We start from the raw sequence: 21,543 nt of genomic DNA, 5'->3' as shown, positions 1-21,543 counted from the left end.
GTCTAAGTGTAATTCAAACAATCCACTCATGATTATTTGGTTTTCCCCGTTAGATGACCTAAGTGCGGAGAATGTCCCCTGTCTATGTCATTGGACTCAAGCTCCACCTAACAGATGAGGCCAATAGAGATTGAAACAATTCTGGGATTTCGTATGATCCTGCTTAGAGGGAACTCAGCCTGGCAGTTTCAGCTGGACTGTTCCTACAGAAGTTGGAAAAAGTCCTCTCATGTATGAAGTAAGTGTGAAGGGTTGTTGAGGGACGTGCTTGGCACCACTTTCACCAACTGACCTTCTTATGCCATCCAACTCTAAATCAGGCTCTATATCTTTTAATGATAATTAGACTCCATGTCAATAAATGGGGTCCTAAAACCTTAAAACATTGCCATATTGCATACTGGAAAACAGTGGTTATAGGTGTCCTAATGGTCACCTGATAAAACAGCATAACTTTCGACAAGTTGGACAAACAAAACTCTTGTTCCAATGTGAACTGTAGCTATAAAAAATGTAAATTTGTGAATATGGAAAAAGTGTTTATTGACCTCCATCTTCGTGCATGTGCAGCAGGGGATACTCATATAGAAAGCCCAAAGAAATAAAAGGTGGCCCTTGAATGTTGAGCAGCCAATCACAGCACAGTTCATTCAGAGGGGCATTAGGTACACACACACACGTACACACACACGCACACACAAGTGCTATCTCCCTTTCTTTTTCTATCTCTGTTGTCTCTCTCTCTCTTACTACTTGCAGCTACACTAGTTTATTTGTGGTGCAAGAGCTACCGACAAGTACAAATGGATCCATTTGAATTCTGCACGCCAACCAGTCTAAATGTGGAACTGCACACATATCCCTTAAGAATTCAATGCTCCACAATTACATTTATCTCTGGCAAAGCAGTCGAAATACCTAGTTCTTCTATAAATAACATCCCAAGAAAAGACTCTGCGAGGCAAGTACTGAGGATTCCATCCTCTGTGGTGCAGGATGCAGGCTTGTTCCCTTCACCCTAACACCAGCAACTGCTCAGGTGATTTTAGAGGCATTTGCATATGAAGAAGCCAATTCCTGTATATTCATGTAAGGGCTGTACAGCTACTATCAACCACAATATGCACAAGACATGGCCAACCATAACCGTCCACATTCTGTGCTCCCCATGCAAATAAGCACTGGTCCGTGCATTCATGAATTTGGAAAACTGAGCATAACATCTATGACCCTCATTCTGAATGAATCGAAGAATGGTGTTGAGGCATATAATGTCCCTTACCCCAATAGGTTTGCTGAAACAAAATGACATTTTAGCCTCATTCGCACTAGCCCATAGCCTCTCGGTTAACAAGAGGAAAACGAAAATTATGGCAATGGATGCAAGATATCTTAAATCACCTCGGCCCTGGTGCTATCATGGGCAAGGATGAGAGTTAGTACAAAATAATGCATACTTAATAGCGAATATTAAAAACAATTTCTCTTGGGCTCTTTATGATAAACTTTGGTTCTCTAGAACAAAGTCTATAGGTTTTTGGTCTACTGCAATTTTAAATGCTTAAGGTAAGATCGTTTTCCAACTTCTTTTAAAGGTTTATGTTGCAGACATTCTTTTGTGGCTCTACGTTATCGAGACCAGGTTGATGTCTTCTCTTAATAGTGTACCGCTTACTGAATCTGAATTTTGGAAATGTTATCTTGGTATTAGTGGTTCCAGCTCGATTAAAATGATATGCCTTGAGCTCTGTCTGACTGAAATATTTTTCCGGTCGTACTCTCAGATTATCCATTATGTTTATCAATTGCTTGGTAGTCCCAAAATATTATTGAAAAATGTCCTATGGAGAGAACTTTCATGTGATAGGAATGTAACTTACACAGTTGGCAAAAATGTATTCCCACTGCCTGAAGCCTGAAGCAGATGAGTGTGAGTTGTGAAGACGTTTTATCTCATAAAAATAACAAAACACCGAAGTTTCGATTGAAAAAGATGGTACAGACAAAATGTTTTCACGATAAAAAGATTGCAATTGAATTGTTTGTTTGCAAGTTGTGATTCGATTCAATTTTACTTCAAGGGCAGTATGTGTTCAAATGTATAAAGAAGTTTTATGAAGTTTAAATTTGGTCAGATCCACACTGGTGAATATGTGTGCATTAAAAGGGATGGACCTACTGTCATAATGGTTGTCAGTATTGTGGTGCTGCATAGCAGGATATGATTCACATTTTATTTTTCAATCGTAGTCTTCTATACATACAAACAGTTAATTATTGTTAAATCCATCAAAGTTAAGTATTTGCTATTGTTTGATGAAATGTTTGGGGTTCTCTCTTAAAATGAATCTACATTTTTATCAATTTTATAATTCTGTTCTGATGACTGGTTAATGCAAGATGAATTTGAATGTTATTTTCTATTTTATGTATTTATCTTTATATGTATTGGCTGCGTTTTTTAAATGTTTTCTGTGGAATCACTTCAAAGTAAATAAATAAATAAGGTGGGGTATTTCACTTGGAGAGCTTGACTGCTGAAAGCCGAAGAGATTCCCAGGTGAAATACAGAGCAAAAACATGCAGAAACATAGATTACCTAACGCTATGCTCTAGAATCACATATTCACAAGTATTTCCACACCTTCCAGATGCCCCTAGTATTGGTTACTCGGAGGCTGGAAGGAAATACTGGTGAGAAAACTACTTCTACTTGGAGTGCAGCACTATGAAGGGATCTCTTTTATCAAGACTTTTGCCCAGATTTAGGAGGGCCTAGCCCCATTCCAACGCCACATTAGCATATTTTTTTTAATGCTAATGTGGCGCTGGAAGGCCCAAAAAACGCCACACCATATTTACATAGTGGCGTAATGCTTGCAACCTCTTGTGCCACATTATGCGTACAGCAGGCATATTGTATGCAAGGGGGGCATTCGAGCACAGGGGGGGCAGAAAAAATGGTGCAAATAAATCTAAGAGATTTATTTGCGTCATTTTTATCAGTATTTTTAACTCCTGCTAAGAATTGGTATTAAAAGGAGGCTCCTATTGTTTTCAATGTGTCTCTGGGTGCTTTGCAGGATTAGCGTCAACATTTTTGATGCTTATTCTGCAAAGCGCTGGACTAGCGTTAAAAATTATGATGCTAGTAACCCTGACTACCGCCATGGTACACCGTATTTTTAAAATGGCGCACACGTAGTGGCATCAGGGGGGGCTAAGGGGTGGAAGAAAAGTGGTGCTGCACGAGGTGCAGCGCCACTTTTCATAAACCTGCCCTTTTTCTTTTCCAGTGCCTGCTAGACGTGCATTCCAACTCTCATGTCTGATATAAATAGATTATTGTAACAAAGTTCTACATCAACTTTTAAATATCGTTCTAACAAAATATTGTAACCACAATATTAACTATCACAATATCGGAAAGGTAAGTATAGACAAGCAAGCATAGATTTACTATTCTTAACTACATTTACTTTACCAATATGTATGTATATCTTCAATTTATGCAGATGAGGAGTTAAGAACAGTAGATCTACACTCACCTATAAATGTTAACCTCAATGATATTGTGGTGGTAGATATTTTGGATATGATGACCAGAAGATATTTTGGGGCATATTTATACTCTGTTTGCGCCGAATGTGCATCAAAAGTTTTGACGCACAATCGGCGCAAACCCTGCCCCATATTTATACTTTGACGTCCGACCTCGCGGGCGTCAAAATTCCACCATGTGCGTAATTTTTTGGAAGGGGGAACCAGCCTTGCGTTAATTATATGCAAGGTAGGCGTTCCCTTCCAAAAAATGACTTTAAGGCCTGTGCCCCATATTTATACTCTGGCGTCATTTTGACGCACAGGAGGGGGTGGGCCTTAAAACACAACGCACAGCCTGATGGGCGCCGTTTTTTAACGCCTGGGTCAGGACAGGCGTTAAGGGACCTGTGGGCTCGGAAGGAGCCCAGAGGTGCCCTCCCCTGCCCCCAGGGACACCCCCTGCCACCCTTGCCCACCCCAGGAGGACACGCAAGGATGGAGGGACCCATCCCAGGGAAGTAAAGGTAAAATCGGGTAAGTATTTTTTTCAGATTTTTTATGTAGCATAGGGGGGCCTGATTTGGGCCCCCCTACATGCCACTATGCCCAATGACCATGCCCAGGGGACATAAGTCCCCTGGGCATGGCCATTGTGCAAGGGGGCATGACTCCTGTCTTTGCTAAGACAGGAGTCATGTCAATGGAGGTTGGCTGTAAAAAAAAATGGTGCGAATCCGGTTTGAGGCCTGAATTTTGCCTCAGACCTGACTGCCCCATTTTTTGACGCACAACCCCCATTTTCCCATACGCCGGCGCTGCCTGGTGTGAGTCATTTTTTTTTACGCACACCAGTCCGCAGCGCCGGCTAACGTCATTCCATAAATAAGGTGCCCGCATGGTGCGTTGGAATGGCGTTAGCCGGCGGTAAAAATTTTGACGCACAACTGCATTGGCGTAGTTGTGCATCAAAAAGTATAAATATGGGCCTTTGTCACCTGATTTTGTGATACGTGCCCCCTCTAAACACGTCAAATAGACAGAAAATGAAATGTACACCTGAATTTTTTTATAGTGAAGTATTTACAAGTGCTGGCCATGACCATTCTTTAGTAATACCTCTGTTTGCTGCGTGAATGTTTGACCTTGATCCCAAGGTCACTCCATCTCCTCATAAGGCAGCGGATTGTGACCCTGCTGACAGTTCATAAGGAGTTGGTAAGCAGTTTTGTATGGAATGAGAAATGAAAATTGTGATAAGATGCACATCAATGGTTAGCAAGATTTAATTTATTTTGTTTCCATTAAAGTCTTTTTTTGCTGTTGCTGCGTCCAACCAGTTTAAAATTAGCTCATTTAAAAACGCAGAAGAAATCAATTGAAGCCAACTCTGAGCCGGCGCGCTGAGGAGTCTGTTAATCTGTTTGTGCAGAAGTGGAAATATCCAGTTTCCTCTAAATACTTAAGATTTTTTTTTTGAATGTGCTGTGATCTCTTCCAGTGTTAATAAGTTCATTTGTAAATTCTGCCGCTCTTATTGATCTCATTATCACGTAAATCCATTAGTCAAATTTATAAAGGCACCAAATTGCTTAAAATCCAGCAGAGGACATTCAGCACCGTTGGCAGATTTTACATAATATACGCTCTTGTCATTAAATTAAGTGAGAGGGAGATGCCTCTATTCAGGAAGTGAAAGTTGTATCGCATTCAGCTACCGTGGATCAGCAGTAACAGTTAACTTCAATATTTGTCCTTAGCACAAGGATTAGAGTATAGCTTTTGAAATCAGTTTGTTCTCTCTATATTGGTTGCTGAATATAGCTTCGGTTTATATATGCAGAAGAGCTGTATCGGAAAGTCCTACTGCTAAAGATCACTTCCTGGTTACTTAAAAATAGTCACCTTGTCAGTTTGTGAAAGAAAATTAAAAAATTGGTTCAGAGAGTGGATAGGCTGGGCAAACCAAGTTGGTGCTATGGGTAGTTCAAAATCGCTTGTCGATCACTGTGTAAACTTGGTGGTGGCTCCACTGTCCGGTAGTTGAGGACTTGGGAGATCTGCTAATAGATTGGTAGGTGGTGAGTGAGGTCAGTGCAGCTAACTGAAGCAGAGGTCAATGTTTTATTGAATTCGTAGGTCACTTGTTGTTGGAAGTAGTCTAGTTCCAGGATCAGGAAAAGTGGTTTTGACATGTTGTTTGTATGAAAGTCAAACGTTTCACTGAATAAGGCAATTGGGAGTTTTTTTCCAAGTGTGCACACATTGATAAGTTGTAACGGTGTCAGTACAACAATTCAAAGCATAGCAGGAGGACACGTAAGCTACTTTGTGGAATTAAGGTCTGGCATGCAGGATTCAATAAAAGATGTCCGGATTGGGCAAAGACCGAGAGGGTAAGAAACTGTGATCTAGAAAGGAAATGAATGAAATATTGCAGACAGTGACGAGTGACTTGGAGACAAAAAACTACAAACAACACAATCACACACAGGCTACAAGGCAGGCAGTTTTCAAACTGAACACCTCTAGGAATAAAGAACAAAATGTGATTGTAAGTGTAAGCATGGCACTGAAACCAGTAACAACCAATCAACAGCCATTAAACGCTACGTCGGCATTTTGGAGCACGTTTTCATAACCTGTCTTAAAGGTAAGGGCCATTCCCTCCTCACTTAGCACTTCCAGGTTCCACAGCATACTGGAGGGACGTTAGGACCTGGAAGCACAGGATGCACCCTATACATGCCCATAACAATACCTGTGGCCTACAAAGGGAACATTTTGATTGTCAGGCTAGCTCCCAAATTTCAATTCAGAGTACTTATAACAGTTATTCTCTCTGACGCATTTTTCAGGCTGAAACTGCAGGGAAAGATGCATAAAGAACGCATGATTAGTGGTACAAGGTTGGTCAGTAATGACACTGCACATCAATACAGGGATGTTTTCCCTTTCTGTTGAGTCTGCCGCGTAATATCTTCTGATGTGAACGTTTGATCACCCTTCCAATCTTGATGAGGAGACCGGTAACACCATTAGAGTTGAATATGTGTTCTGTGACTGAAGAGTCTTCTAACACGAGTCTATCAGTTTTGTGTTGGGGTTTACCTGGAATGAACTAACCCTGGTATATCCATCTCCACTTGTCCCCTTTAAACTCTGTCACTACAAAGTACCAGGCAGCTCCTTTCTTGTCCTCTACACCTGAATATCTAAAATATCAATTGTCGTTTTTGAGCAGGGTCACTGGGATTAAGCAGCAGGGAGGTCCTAATTATGCAGCAGGATTAAGTTAATTTTGTGGCAAGAAAAGGGAAATTATTGGTGTTATAGTATTACTTAATTGTTTTTTCATGCACCTCATTAGTACCAGTTTAACACCTAACAACAGCAATAAACAACAGAAAGGTGAGCAGTTAAACTTTGGGATGGGCCTGTCACAGCAGGCCAACACGTCACTGCATTTTTAGTAACTTTTGAACTGCTTGAGCTCGAAACACATTTTTTTGTTAAAAAATGTAGATTGTGCTGCAGATGATGGATTACGTGGCAAATGTGGTAAAGTGCCACACAAGGGCATAACTCCAGTGGCCCGGGTTATGCGGTTATGAGAGATGCAACGGAGGATCTCTTGTGGCAAATAGGACTACGTTCCAAGCAATTTAATTGACTGCACCACTCTCAATTTTCAATTATTTCTTTAGATAGCAACTCTGTACTCGTGGTTTCCTAACTGCTAAATCAGCAGCCAATAATCCTACACACATACAATATAGGTGTTTTACTGAAATGTCAAACTTGCCTTTAAATCTCAGAAGTAGTATCTATATGCTATTTACACGAGTTTCTGTAGAAAAATATAACATATTTTAATGTTACTTCTGTAAGGCAAGGCCCTGCACAATTAACCTCAGGGCAATCTTCACTTGCAAAAAGATATGCTTGGTATCTTCAGCGCCAGCACTTTTTGGTAATAATATCCTGAATTATAAATCTAGGTTAGTCACTTTCAACCAGTCTAATTGCACATCAGCTACCTAAAACGTAGATTAGAGGGATAACAAAGGGGCTGGCAACCATGTTCCAAATATATCGGTCTATATTACTTTTACCCAAACTATGTAACATTTTAGAAATCAGGACAATGGTCAAATGAGCGTTTTACATGAAAAATGAATGTTTTTTTGGCTTGAAACGAAAAAGCGTAAATCCCCCCAAATGAGCAAGGTAACTTCATACTTATGCTATCTGTTTGTTTTATTTACTTTCCTAACACATTAACACTGTGAAAGGACCAAGACGTATTGGGGGGGGTGAGGCTTTCCATAAAAAAGGAGCAAAATAAATTAAAAAACAAAGTATTATTCACCATAAAATTTAGAATCGTGGATTTTAGTGGACACTGTGCATTTCTGGACTAATCCAGGCCCCAAAAGGTACACAATAATATTATTTCAAACTAGAATTTAGGTAACATTGTGCCTGATAAAGTTTGTGAGCAATAGGACGGACGCACCCAGGTTATGCGTCTCTTCGTTACTGCTTATTAACCATAGGAGTGATCTGGCTTCCTCTTTAAATTAGTTGGTCCTGGTCTTGTTATTCTTGTATAGAATAATTCATGACCCTTTGTATCCTCTAGTGCTTAGAGCAATCTATTCGGCCCTGATTTAGATGTTTGCTTTTTAGTAATGTAGGCAGGTCAGGCTGAAAAAGGCAATTAAGCCTACTTCCCAATTTAACATTGCTGAGTACCGTCTCCACCCTCACCACTTGTCATAAATTGTAATGTCATTTTCTAGTCTTTGAATTTAAGCTCTATGTTTAACCCGTACTCCTCATTCCAACCACTCTCCATATAGTCAATATCTTTCCACTAGGGATATCGCCTTGTCCATCTGTGTCTTACAATCATTCTTTTACTCAAACTTTCCACATCGACAAGAGTCCCCTGAAGTCATCTACTAATCTAACTCTAAGAGAATAGTCATACTCCCCACTAACCCAACACCTCCCGAACAGAACATTTAGTTCCAAGAGATGAAAAACAGAGATGGGTCCATACCATCTATTTCAATGTCACACTTAATGCACATCATAGACAACTCTCAGAAGTCTCCACTTGTTCGTTGGTCTACACCGTTCTCAAGGGTCTTCCTGATCAAGCCCATCCAACTGTTTACTTTTGCAGCTTTCAGGTGGGTAAAATACAACATATGCATCATGCCCTAATATTTAATTATTAAATATTTGCTAAATTTGGATAGTGCCATTGAACCTCACACAATATATGAAGCTGTTCCAGAGATGAACGTATTGTGCGAATTGGTGAGTACACAATGCCTGCTCTAGAGACTCCATCCAGAAAGGCCCATATCAGATGGAACTCCCATATCAAAACCTTTCTTCACCGTGACTAAGGAACATAAGTACTTTATGAGGTACTGTGTTCCACTATTATACAAATGTTTTATACAAAACCAGTATTTCAATAGAGAGCTCTACCATAGAAGCTTTCCTTTCAGAATTCAATAAAAAGGTTTCTTTTCAGAAATAGAAAATGTGAATCACAAGAGGAAACTAGTTTGCTTATAACACCTGATGACAATACCTCAAACTACACGTGGTACTATTAGTACATCAGACTAAAATTAGGGAGTCGCCACAACATTCTACGATTAACCAAAGAAATGTGACTACCTAGCATTTTTATTGAATTTACCATTTCTGCTTCTCAGTAAGTCCAAACAATATATCATTAAACATAGGTAAGTGTTGTACTCAGACACTGCTTTGAGTTGTGCACCCTCTAATATGATTCCTGGGTTCTAAACAAACAATAGTTAGGTAGCTAGAAGAGAAGGTTATCAAGTTTACAGAAATTCAAGAGCTAGGCATCCATAAATGAATAGTTGACCATGCAAGAGACTTGCATCCTGCTGCACAGCTGTGAAAGGCATAATCAACATTTTTTACTAATTGCATTCCTCTGATATCTCTAGAATGGTCATTTAAAGACAGTCATTAGTTAGTGGAAGACTGCTCAAAAACGTAACAGAGACATTTTAATGAGATCAAAAGTCTGGGAAACAAAGATAAGGATAATGTAGATAGCTACCATGCAACAGTAGCTGGAAAAAAATAAACAAAAACTATTTTGAAAGAGTAGGCATGGACGTGTAAATGAACAAATGCATAAAATAACTAATTAGCAATTATCTTATTACTTTTTGACAAATAAGAGAGGTGTATTAAAAATATTCTAATCCTGACTGAACTAACACATATACAAATACACAACAAATGATACATACAAAAATAAAAATTGACCTTGATGTGTTGTAACTGCAACTGTGTAATTTATGGTGATAAATATAATCCATACACATCAAAGCAATATCTATCAACTATTATGCAACCTGTGTGACTGATAATACTATATACACAATCAAATATCATTCTGCATCTAATATGCAGATCAGATCACTAGATCAGCAAAACTTTGATGGAACAAATATAACTCTCACATCCAGACTAACCCCAAAGTACCACCAGTAGCTAGCCATTTCAACGGCACAAAACATACTTTTGCACAAATGTAACCTCAAATAATAGAACATATAAAATATTCAAAGAGAGGTGGAGATTGCAAGAAAGTGGTAGACGAAAAGTAAAGTTGGTGGATTAACCAGCTCATCTCATCATCCCCTTAAGGGGTTAATGACTACCAGAATTTTATGTGTGCTTAAGGCAAAATGTGTTGAAAATAACAGCAGTCAAATTAACTCTCTCAAAGTGAGCTTGTGATAATATGTAAGGTGATAAAAGAAAAATATAATAAATCATTTAAGATAAAAGATTTATGACATGTAAGATAGTAAAGAGACACATACAGTAGCAAATTATTATAATATTGTGATATACAGAGACGTGATTTATGCAATTAATTCGAGTTACATAATTTGATAGACCTCTTTGAATTGCAGAAAATATTATTTTTAAAGTGTCATAAGGAAATCATGCCTTTGACAATAGCTACGAAAGCCATTTTTCATTTTTTAAGAGACACAAGTTACAATTTCAAAATCTGAAATTTCAGGAGCACATATATCACATCACAATTTTGATATTGAACTGTGCTACATTTGAATCATAATAGAAGTATGAAAATATATGGAAAACAAATCTACTAATGAGTTATGTTTTAAACTGGAATATATATACACAAAGTATGGATTAAAATGTTCTTTAACACAGACAAACTCCCACCTAGATCACATGTTTTAAAACAGCATTAGAAAGACTCAAAAGTAAAAGGCTGCCAATTCAAAATTGCAATGACAGGCAACCTGTTGACTTGCTGCATTGATATGATCCTGTGATTGAAACTTAGGGAGAACTTAAGCTCAGTTTATAATACAGTGATTATAACAATCATAAAGTAGGTAAACAGTGATCATCCGTTCATGAATGGAAACAGAAGATATGAAACCCTGAGATTGACGTGGGACAGCAGGATGGGTTTAAATATTTAACTAGTACAATTTCGGCTGAGGAATGTCACCATAGAAGTGGATGAGAAATTACTTTAAAGAAGCACAGAGAAATTTACCCTCTTTTCGATTTGCATAGAAGCTTTTTATTCTCTTTTCAGATTTTCAGATGAATGCCTCATGCTTACTCCATGCGATTACATGGAATTTTCATCTACCAGGTGCTGTTTCTCTGAGATTGTATAATACGAGATAAGTTAGAGAGTTAATCGTTGTTGAGTTTTTTTTGTCTTGTTAAATCAAGAGATGTGATTCATGAAATATTGTGAACTTGGATAAAACATATGTCAGCTAAGTGATGAAGGAATGCACCTAGCTATGAAAGTTATTAGAAGACGTAAGTCTATTGTTGGAAAGATGGAATTAATAGATTTATTATTTTCTTGTAAATGTCGATAGAATCAAACACAATAATGTACATTTCTTACCTTTACTTTTAGGATGTATAATTCAAATGTCATTAGTACCTTCTCAAATGGCCTTGAGCCTTCATGAGCATACATAGAATGTTACAACTGATGTATGATGTAATCTCCCACCACTAAACAGTTTTATTTGTGGAATCATAGGGCTCTTGTCTGGAAATGTACATCTTCTGATCTATGCAGTGTTTCCACAAAATAGGCCATCACTTATATTGACTTATATTAATGTATGTGCAGCAATACGTCATAGGTTTTCTGTGTCCTCTCACTGTGGCGATGCAGCATACCTTTCTTTTGTGCCCTGAATCTCTGTGAAGTCTCAGAGTTTAGAGACTAAGAGGGCAATATATCACACACTTCAGTGCATCAATAGCTCATCACTTATTCCAGTAGTCTAAATGATGGTCAAAATAATATTACAATAGCTCTATGATCAATGCATGTTCACCAATAACAAATTACCTTGAAAATATATTATATATTCCTTTGCATCTTACTTGATGACTTTAAGATATATTAGAACATTCGAACGTTGGCAGCTCCATTGAAAACAATGGAGTGCTGCGGGCTTTTACTGGCCGGTAAAAGCCCACAGCGCCAACATTCCAATGTTCGCGGGCCTTTAATAGCCGGTAGAGCCCGCTACGGCGGGTTCTAAGGCTATAGTATGGCTTGACTCAATTTTATATGCCAAATGTACTTAAAAACATCCCTTCACACTATTTGGGCAGTTATGAAAAATAGGGAATTTGTCTCAACATTTCTAAAGTGGAAAGATTATAAAATGTGAAACTCACTGGTAAAGTATAGATTGCTTTTTCAGTGTCCTGATAACAATACACAAACCTTCATCTTAAAACAACATTTTAAAATCTTCCCCTATTGATTTTTAGGTTGGATGTTCTATATTGTGCCCTTTCAGATAATGCATCTTTATGACCATCAAATCAGTCCAGTTTTGTAAATTCACAACACACTTTGGGAATGTTCCAAAATAGTCACTGTAGTCCTCTCTAGTGATTCAGCTACCATCTGAAGCTGTATCTGGTTAGATGACCAAGTAACCAGAGAGGAGAATAGGAGCTTTACTGCACAGAGGAGAGAAGGTTAAGGACATGGAAGTATGACTGCACGCCAAGAGAAGAAGAAACATTTGTCCTTGAGAAAAGATTGTGAAGAAATAACTGTATTTGTTGAATATATAACAGTTTTCAGGAACATAAATCACAACTATTTGAAAGGACAGTTAAAAACTTGCACTTGTTAAAAATAGATAATTTTACACAATCACATCAAATAACTGGTTGCCTTCATACAAAATATTAAATCTGACCAGTTAAAACAAATTGTGATTCTAACACTTCAGAAATATTTTGGATGATGCTCTTAAGCTCTTGCTTGTAGTTGCACATGTATGCAGGATGCAACAACATCAAATGCATGGGCTGTGCTGTAGCTAGTGACAGTAAACTAACCCTATTGTGCCTGCCCATTAACATTTACAATGTTACAAGATACCCTAAGGAAATGATGTCGTCCCTCACCTTATGCAGACGAGGCAGGGCAATATTGATTTCTGCTTCATCCCTAATGATGTATAACATAAATTATGATTTAGCTGGAACAATAGGAGATTCGGTCTGACATCCACCAAACCTTCTGACAGGACACATGCATATCACAGTTTATGGTGGATGAATTGCTTTTGGCTATAATCTGAAGGTATGAGTTCAGGAACTAGTGCAATTCATGTCCTTTTGGTTAAAAGGGTTAATAACTTTGAAATGGTCTATTTCACTACCCTCTTCTTATTCATATGGAGACAACTGACAGATCAATAGTGAGCCTGGGTCATCAGTCAAAGAAACAAAGATCTTGTTGGCAGGTTCTTCTCATTTTCCACTTCCTTGTGATGTCTGCTTTCGGGAGTGTAGGAGAGCAGTGAAAACATATTGTAAAAAGTATGAAATGCTTTCTGTGTAAAACAACAGTTCTGGCAATAATATTAATTGCGCATGTGGTATATCTGGTGAAAACAGGAAGGTTCATCCCGATGATAGTGCCTGCTGAAATACTGTTCTTTCAAGAGTTTCCCATTGGCTTTGTGTGTTTCTTTCTTTCACCATTTTCCTTCTCTATGTTGTATGACCACTTTTTTCTGTTGAACCCTGTGGGCTCAGTGAGGGCTTTTTAATAAGCAGAAATTGGAAACTGCTTAGTCTTTGTAGAACCTTAGCTTATTTTTCTGTTAACTCCTAATATATTGTTCTCTCTTTCATTTGATGATTTTGCTGTTGCCTCCACTGGCACATAAAACTGACAAGTCAGATTGTATTCATCAAAACAATATGAATTCATGAGTACTGTATAGAGGTTTCCATCTTTTCAAAACCCTTGTACTCAATGGGGATTATGTAGAAAGAACTAAGTGGGTGAGAGTGGAGAGTGTGGTGGAACTACGCATACAGGAAAGGTATAGGTACTAGCAAGAGTTCCATGTTGGTCGTAATGTTTAAACATAAAGAGACACAGTTTCAGCTGCTTGTATCATCACCGAACAAATACAAGAGGAGCTTTCTGCCAGCTCAGCCAATATCCTCTACATAATTTTTATGTAATTCAAAGATTTAGGGCCTGTTTTAGATTTTCATAGATGGGTTACTCCATCACAATGCTGTCGGGTATTCCGTCCACCAAAATATAAATCCTATAGGAAATAAGAGGATTTATATTTTGTCAGATGGGATAGCCATCATGTTGTGACGGAGTAACCCTTCCGTGAAAATCTAAATCAGACCCTAAGTCATTCTGGCATATCTGCCCTTCTTGCTCTTCAAATTGCATTGGTTTCATCTATGAATATGTTCATTTTCCTGTATCATATTAGTATATGTCAAGTTGTTTCCAAACTTCAAAAATCAAGATTTTTCAGAGTTCAAAATGTGAGTGAGTGACCAATAGTTCACTCATGAAGGCTTCAGGGTGGGGGCAGGAACTGTTCTAAGATCATGCTTAAAACTATGGCCCAAATTTAAGAGGGCCTAGCACCTTCTCGCGTCACATTAGCGTCATTTTTTTTATGCTGATGTGGCGCAATGAGGCCATAATCACTGTGACAGATTTACAAAGTGGTGCATTGCATGCATTGTGCAACTTTGTAACCCCTTGCGCCACATTATGCCTGCACCAGGCATAATGTATGCAAGGGGAGCGTTCCCCCATTAGGGGGCCCAAAAGAATGGCGCAAAGAAATCTAAAAGATTTATTAGCGCCATTTCTCGCAGCATTTTAACACCTGCACAGAGCAGGCATTAAAAGGAGGGACACCATTATTTATAATGGGCCTCAAAGTACTTTGCAGGATTAGTGTCAACATTTTTTACGTTAATCCTGCAAAGCACCAAACCAGCATCAAACATTTTGACTCTAGTTCCCTAACTACCGCCGTGGTGCCCGTATATTAAATACAGGGCGCACATGGTGGCGTTAGGGGGCCCTAAGGGGTGCAAGAAAAGTGGTGCTGCAGTGGATGCAGCACCACTCTTCTTAAATCAGGCCCTATGTCTTTTAATAAATACCTCTCTGTGCTCTGATATAACCTGACATAATATTGTCAGATCTTTGACATGTTAAAAAAATACAGTTTTTAGACTTTTAAAGAGTCTAATTGTATCTTAAGTAAGATTTTATGCTTTACATGGAAACATTTTCAGGGCTTGGCTCAAGCCAGACTCTTGGTTCAGCTCTCTCTGTTACTTTTTTGGCTAGCCCACCTCTACTTACCCTAAACCACATCGCATCACTATCTGTCATGTGCAATGGAGGCAGGTCTAGAGGGTCAGAGTTTGTACTATGTGCACAACGTTCGCAGGTGTTCCTGGATGCCCACATAATCAACTAGCACAGGGACAGGTATATATAAATTAACAGAGGGGTTTCTCTGCATGGGTGCTTGTATTTTTTTTTACAGTTTCTTATAGATTCAATATAAATAGATCTATATGCATATGCACATATGGAATCCATATACAGTGTTTGTACACAAGTCTTACTTGGGCCTAAGATCTCTGCCCCACCACTTTAAATCCACCAGCCACCACTGGTAGGCCAGCTTGCTGCTTGTGGAACAGTAATCTGCTGTTCCTCCGGATAACGCGGGCCGTTTAAACCACCGCTGCAGGAGATCATGGGTACATGGGGCTGCCTCAACTGTGGGGCGAACTATGCCGCCGACAGCTTTAGAGAAAACCTATGTAGATGTCAGGAAAACCCCGATTCATCGCTTGTTTCTGATCAACTACTGTTCTACAACAAGTGCTTGATTGTTCTCTGCAGATCTAAAACACAATCACAATAAAACCATAAAAAACAGAAACCGGAGACGTTTCCCTAAAGAAACAATGCTAAATGCAGCTCGTTTCAAACCAATCAAAACGTAGCAAATTGCCCTGAACAGACATTCCATTCAGCTCCTCACTGCGTCTACAATACTTCAGAATACTACTGCATAATGGATTAAATCGGGTCTTGTGTTTACTTCACAATGCCATAAAATACATGTTCAAAAAAGAACATCTGCACTAAAGCAAGGACGAAATGTCCAGAAAGTCAAAAATGTACAAACCAGCCCCATGCTTCCTGATGAACAACCTACTCTGAAAGTAGTCTCCAGGCCTGAAACCTACATGGAACTGCTAGCCTGGCAGAATGGCCCGGATCCCGCACAGCAGCATCACATCCAGCAGGCGTGGCCCCTCCTGGTGATGCAGCAGCTGTCCAGCTAGAACCAGAGAGGAAGCATAGATCTACCGCAGCTCTACGATTTATTTCTAGCTATGTGTAAACGTTTATTGCCCTCATGCATCTTCTTCCAGATATTTTCCTGAACACGAAAGTTTCCTTTAAAAAATGGTACTTGCCGCTTCTGCAGAAAACATTAGATTTCACATTAGGCCCTACTCCGTCCTCGACAGTGTCAGGAATTTGCATCCCAACTACGTCTTTCAGTCCTTGGAGCCCTTCTCATATGAAATCATTGACACATTTCAATTTTTCCAATGGCATAATCATTTCACCCACACTTCAGTGGGTTTTAATCATTTCGTTATTGATATAGCGGTGTCCCGGACAAGAGGGCCTGACAAATGGCCCAATGCCTCGGCGGTTTAATGGCATGAATCCTATTTCGCCTTTCTGCAGCATATTCCTGGAATCAGCAGATCTGGGTCCGCACATCCATCAACCGGTGCGGAGCAAGGCAAAGCACTGCTGGGGAATATTTAAAGAAAAATAAATAATAAAGGAACGGAATCGAAGCTAAGGGCATCAAATCGCTTTTATGGGCATTTTAATTTGACGTTGCCCTAATTATATCATCAGATGTTCAATGTTAAACACCTTCTGCTTTTTTTCCCTAATATGGAGGAGATGTTCTTATGGATTTGAATAATTGCAGACATTAACTATGAGGGCTGGTGATCGGTCTTCGAACAACACACTCTCGAAGAGAACAAGTGGCCACCAGTGTATCTTAGGCCTGAAGATGTTCCAAGTCTAAGAGTTTTCAGAGCTTCAACGAAATGGGTTGTTATTAATTGGAGCTGTGTGCAAATCATCCCATTATTAAAATAAAAAAATAAAAAATCTTGAAAAATATAGCACAATTTGTTTTCAGTGGTTTGGACCAGACGTGACCTGCTCAGACATGTGGGGATGGGGGTGTAAAGCGGTTAGGGGCGGTGCCTCCCCACCCCTCACCGAAATATAAAGAGCAATGATGACAAACGGTATAAATAGAAAAGTGGCAATAGTTGCGTAATAAAGGGTTTAAGGTACTGGCTTCCTAGTCACATAACTCCACCTGAAAAGTCTTACACAGTAAACTGGTGCAGAGGTGTGGTTGCTGTGGTTGTGTATATGCATGCAATGCTAAGGAAGTGCCTCGATTTTCAGTTGGCAGTGTTCAGGTTTGAAAACTGCAAACAGCACTTGTGTTGTGTATTCATACTGGCCAGGCAACGTCAGTACATGACTTTCTTGTCACCTGCCATCAGAAAGCCACCACACTGTTCTTGCAACAAGTCATTTTCTGTTATCAGATGTGATCTTTCTTCATATCTGATCAATCCCAGGTTCATGCTGGTGAGCTGAGAAAAAAGGGTGGGGGGGGGGGGTGTCACACGAGACAAAGCAGAGAGCACAACTAGCGCCTGCAGAGCTATGCAGTGCCCCTTTCTGGCTCTCAGCACTCTAGGCACGCTACTAGCGATGAGGTGAACTCAACTGGTTATGCCGTCCAGTGTGTGTGTTTATGAGTGTTCACGATTGTCATCACAAATGTGAAAGAGACCTACTATGGTGTGCTGTCCTAGAGGAGGCTGTTAGTGAAATGCTGGTAATTAGCTTATCCTCTAGGTCGAGTGATTGCGGTTGACATTGTTTGCAGCATGAATGTTAACCTAGTGGCATAACTTAAAATGATGGGATCCTCCTACACATCAGAGCCAGCTCCTCACGTCTTCAATTCCACAACAAACTGAAGACCTGGCTCTCACCTAGCCCTAACCCTCGCTCACCCATACAGCTCCTGCTAGAGTGCCATGATACCCTCCTGACTGAGTTGTGCGCTAAAAAATGTGATGAGGGGCCATGTGTTTCCCATAACTCACAGATATTCTTACACCTTGGACTGAATAGCTCCCTCTTCTTACGGGCTGGGGCACCCTACAGGAGCGGGAGTTCGTTGCTTGCAGGTAGATCTTTCAATCTTTGAATGAATACATTTTGTAGATCGCACGCTTACTTCATCCCTAAAGGTGGTGAGGTGAGAAGATGTGCTCGTGACGAGCGAGCATGTGTTTGACAGCAGTGCTTTAAATGGAAAAATAGAAGTGCAGGTACTCTGTGATAGAGTACCTGCTTGTTTCCGAGAAGTGCCGGTACTCTCCAATTAAAAGTATTACGTTTATCTTGAGATATGCCGGTACTCTCCCTCTCAAAATAAAAAAGTGCCGGTACTCAGTACCGGAGAGTACCGGCCCATTTAAAGCACTGTTTGACAGTCAACGCCCGGACTAAGCATGTTTTTCTAAAGGGGACGTGAACACATTGCACTGTCCTCTCCCATCCCGTTTGTTCATACGGTGCCCTGGGCGTGCCTCTGCAGCCCACACTGCAGATTACCTCAGCGGTGCAGTCTCCTGAGTGTTCGTATGCACAGCATGCACGAGGAGGTCAGCTCATGTACCACATGGCACGACAGGGGTTTTCATGTACAAGTCTGTTACATACTACATTATGCAGTGCACTTACCCCCCAACGCTTGCTTCATAACAAAATCCATGGTGATGGCTTCTGGTTCTTGTCTCTCACTCAGTAAGACGTCACCGGTGTCACATGCAGGTGCACTGGATCTCAGATTCTGGGGTGCAGCCCCTGACAAACAAAGAAACGGCACACATCAGGACCAACGCACACAGCACGCTTTCACTCATTACTCTTTTCAGGCTTGGCATCTGTTTTCTGCAAAGGGGCACTTCCGTTCAGAAGCTCTTAGGAGTGTGCTTTGTAAAACTATTTCTTTGTTCGGGACATAGAAAGGTGCGCTTTGCCTCACGGTCCCGAGTAATACCAAAGGCACACTAACGTGGTTTATACTGAGCCGGTTAATTAAAAAGTGGGGGGTGGTGGGGGTGGGGGGTACGAACGAGCAATGTCTATGCGTGCTCTACATTTGCGATCATAGTGGTAAATTGTGCATTGGACACCTCGGTATGTGTTTGGCCACGCTGTGTGCCTTGAAGTGCAAAATACCATGCACGTGGGTAGGTAGACTGCACGCTAGGTGTGAATGTAAAGTCAAGGACATCCTTGGCAAACCAAACAATCAGACCTGTGAGTTCTGTTAGAAATGTGAAAAACACAATGGTGAAATGGCAGTGGAGTTTGATGAAACCCCGCCCAAACGGTTCGTTCAGTGTCTCTCTCGCGCACGTTTTGCAGAAGGTGTCACTGTGACCTTGCAGGTTCAATTCGGTGACCTCTTTTATTCACCGAGTATGTGAATCAGTAGACATTTCACTAAAGTTCAGCCTTGAGCTGCCTCATTCACGCATACGGTGTTTGCAGCATGTTCTGGGAGGGGGTAGGGAGAGTTTAGGCAGCAGGGGGCGGGGGACCGGAGAGGGGGCATCTCAAGGTGAAGCGCTCCAGTCCTGTGAGTGCGATACATGCGGCAGCCGCAGCTGGCGCAGGGGCGCCCGTGGAGATCGCATTGTGCTCCCACCGTCCCTGCGGCTGCCTGAAGTGAGAGAGTGACACGCGCGCGCTCCCTCCGCCGGTGGCAGGCACAATACAAACGGCTACACTCTCGGAGGGGGGTTTCGTGTAAAACCTTAGCAGCTGCGGTGCTCGCGGAAATGCGGTGCAGTGAAAAATGTATAGGACGCGCTGGAGTAACTTGTACAATGCATAGTTGTAACACTGATTACAGAGGTTGCAGCGGTGGCACTCACAGCGCGGACAATGGAGAAGTGCTCACGTAAAAAATTCAGCGGTCCTCTGAATATATTGCTACAGTAATAACACAATTCGATGAACGCATTGTATAGTTTTTAATTTAATATAGTTAGTGATTGTAATTGTAAAGTGAGAAAGGGGTCTGCTTAGATCTCCCGTGCATGGTGGAAGTGCCCCGCACTGGCCGCCTTCTTGGGATGTGGTGAACTCCAGGATGGGTAAAAGGGAGGTGAGGCGTTCTGCCTCCCTCTGCTGGCACCTCGGCACCAGTATTCACTTAAGGAAAATCAACTTCTAGTAAAAGAGAACCTGCACTCTTCTCTGAGCACAAGCAGTTATTTTAAGCAATGAAGGCTGGCTGCATCATGCTATCAGAGATGCGTTGAAAAGCAACACGACATAATGTATCTTTATGCTGCCATTTTGCATACTCACTTTGAAAATAGCTGGTCGAAAACAAAGTTCTTTGTGCTAGAAAATGCAAGAGCAGCGATGATACAGAGAATGCATATTTAGAAAGATTTCCAAGAACTACGTCCCCCCGCTATCTAAACCCTTGCACGCCTGGAAGCAGGAGACAACTGCCAGCTACAGTGCGCTGCTTCCTCCTGGAACCCGGTAGTTGAGCGCCGGGGAAGGGATTTCAGCACCGGAGCCACCGGACAGCTCCCACCGCATCCTCCACATAGAGATAGGAAGACACAAAACATACACGTACCGGTGCCTTCACTTCCTGGGCGCTGCTACTGAGGGAGACCCGGCTCCACTCTCCCCTCTCCTCTCCCACGACAGGGACTCTGCAGCGGCTCCGTTAGCCCCGGGAACCCCTCTCCTCGCGGCGTCTCAGGCTCGGGCTAGCTCCATGTGTGGGGACGGAGCTCAAGGGCACGGAGGATGGGAGCGGCCGAGGGAGGCGGGAGGAAAGGAGCCCTGACACCGGCAGCAGCGTCTGAGCGAGGGGGTTCGACACACCGAGAGAGGGACTGAGACTTCTCTGAGCCGGGGTAGCCGGGAGGAGACGGAGAGGAAAGGGCGGAGAGAGGACGATCAATAGCCTCCCCACTCTTCTAGTCACAACTCCCTCTTTTTTTCTCTCTATCGCAGCATTTCCGGGACCAACCCACTCTGCTCTACGGTAGGATCGGCCAATCCCTCCCACTTCCCCCTCCCTCTCTGGCAGTGAGCTCTACACACCCGCCCAGGCGTCGTCGCATGCTGCATTTGTAGGTAATGGTTTGGAAGATCAGAGTGCGCGTGGGGTGGGGTGCAAGGGAAAGGAAAGGAGGGTGCCGTCAGTCCTAGCGCCCTATATGAGCTGCCCACGGCTTTCAATCGGCGCCGCTGCCTCTGGCTTCTCATTTTCCCTTTGCTGAAGGCGAAGTGCTTGCTCTGGTACTGCAGGTGCTGTTCCTCTGCAACCCCACGTTATGCTTGGGAATTACTTGGGGCCAGGTCTAATTTCTATGCATTGTGTTAGCGCAATTACAAAATCTAGCTTGTCATAC

General features: G+C 41.3%; 1 protein-coding gene across 1 annotated transcript in view; it reads right to left on the bottom strand.

Moving 5' to 3' along the window:
- LOC138299520 (complexin-1) overlaps positions 1–21,147 on the bottom strand; it is a 516,319-nt gene extending 495,172 nt beyond the window's left edge. The window contains exons 1-2 of the mRNA XM_069237809.1: positions 20,757–21,147; positions 18,833–18,955 (exon numbers count right to left, since the gene is read on the bottom strand). Coding sequence (XP_069093910.1) covers positions 18,833–18,863 — 31 coding nt within the window. The 5' untranslated portion in view covers positions 18,864–18,955; positions 20,757–21,147. The remainder of the gene's footprint in view (positions 1–18,832; positions 18,956–20,756) is intronic.
- Between the last annotated feature and the right edge of the window lie 396 nt (positions 21,148–21,543).

Source organism: Pleurodeles waltl, chromosome 1_2 (assembly GCF_031143425.1).
Source record: "Pleurodeles waltl isolate 20211129_DDA chromosome 1_2, aPleWal1.hap1.20221129, whole genome shotgun sequence".
Taxonomy (NCBI): domain Eukaryota; kingdom Metazoa; phylum Chordata; class Amphibia; order Caudata; family Salamandridae; genus Pleurodeles; species Pleurodeles waltl.
This window is presented reverse-complemented; position numbering and strand designations above follow the sequence as displayed.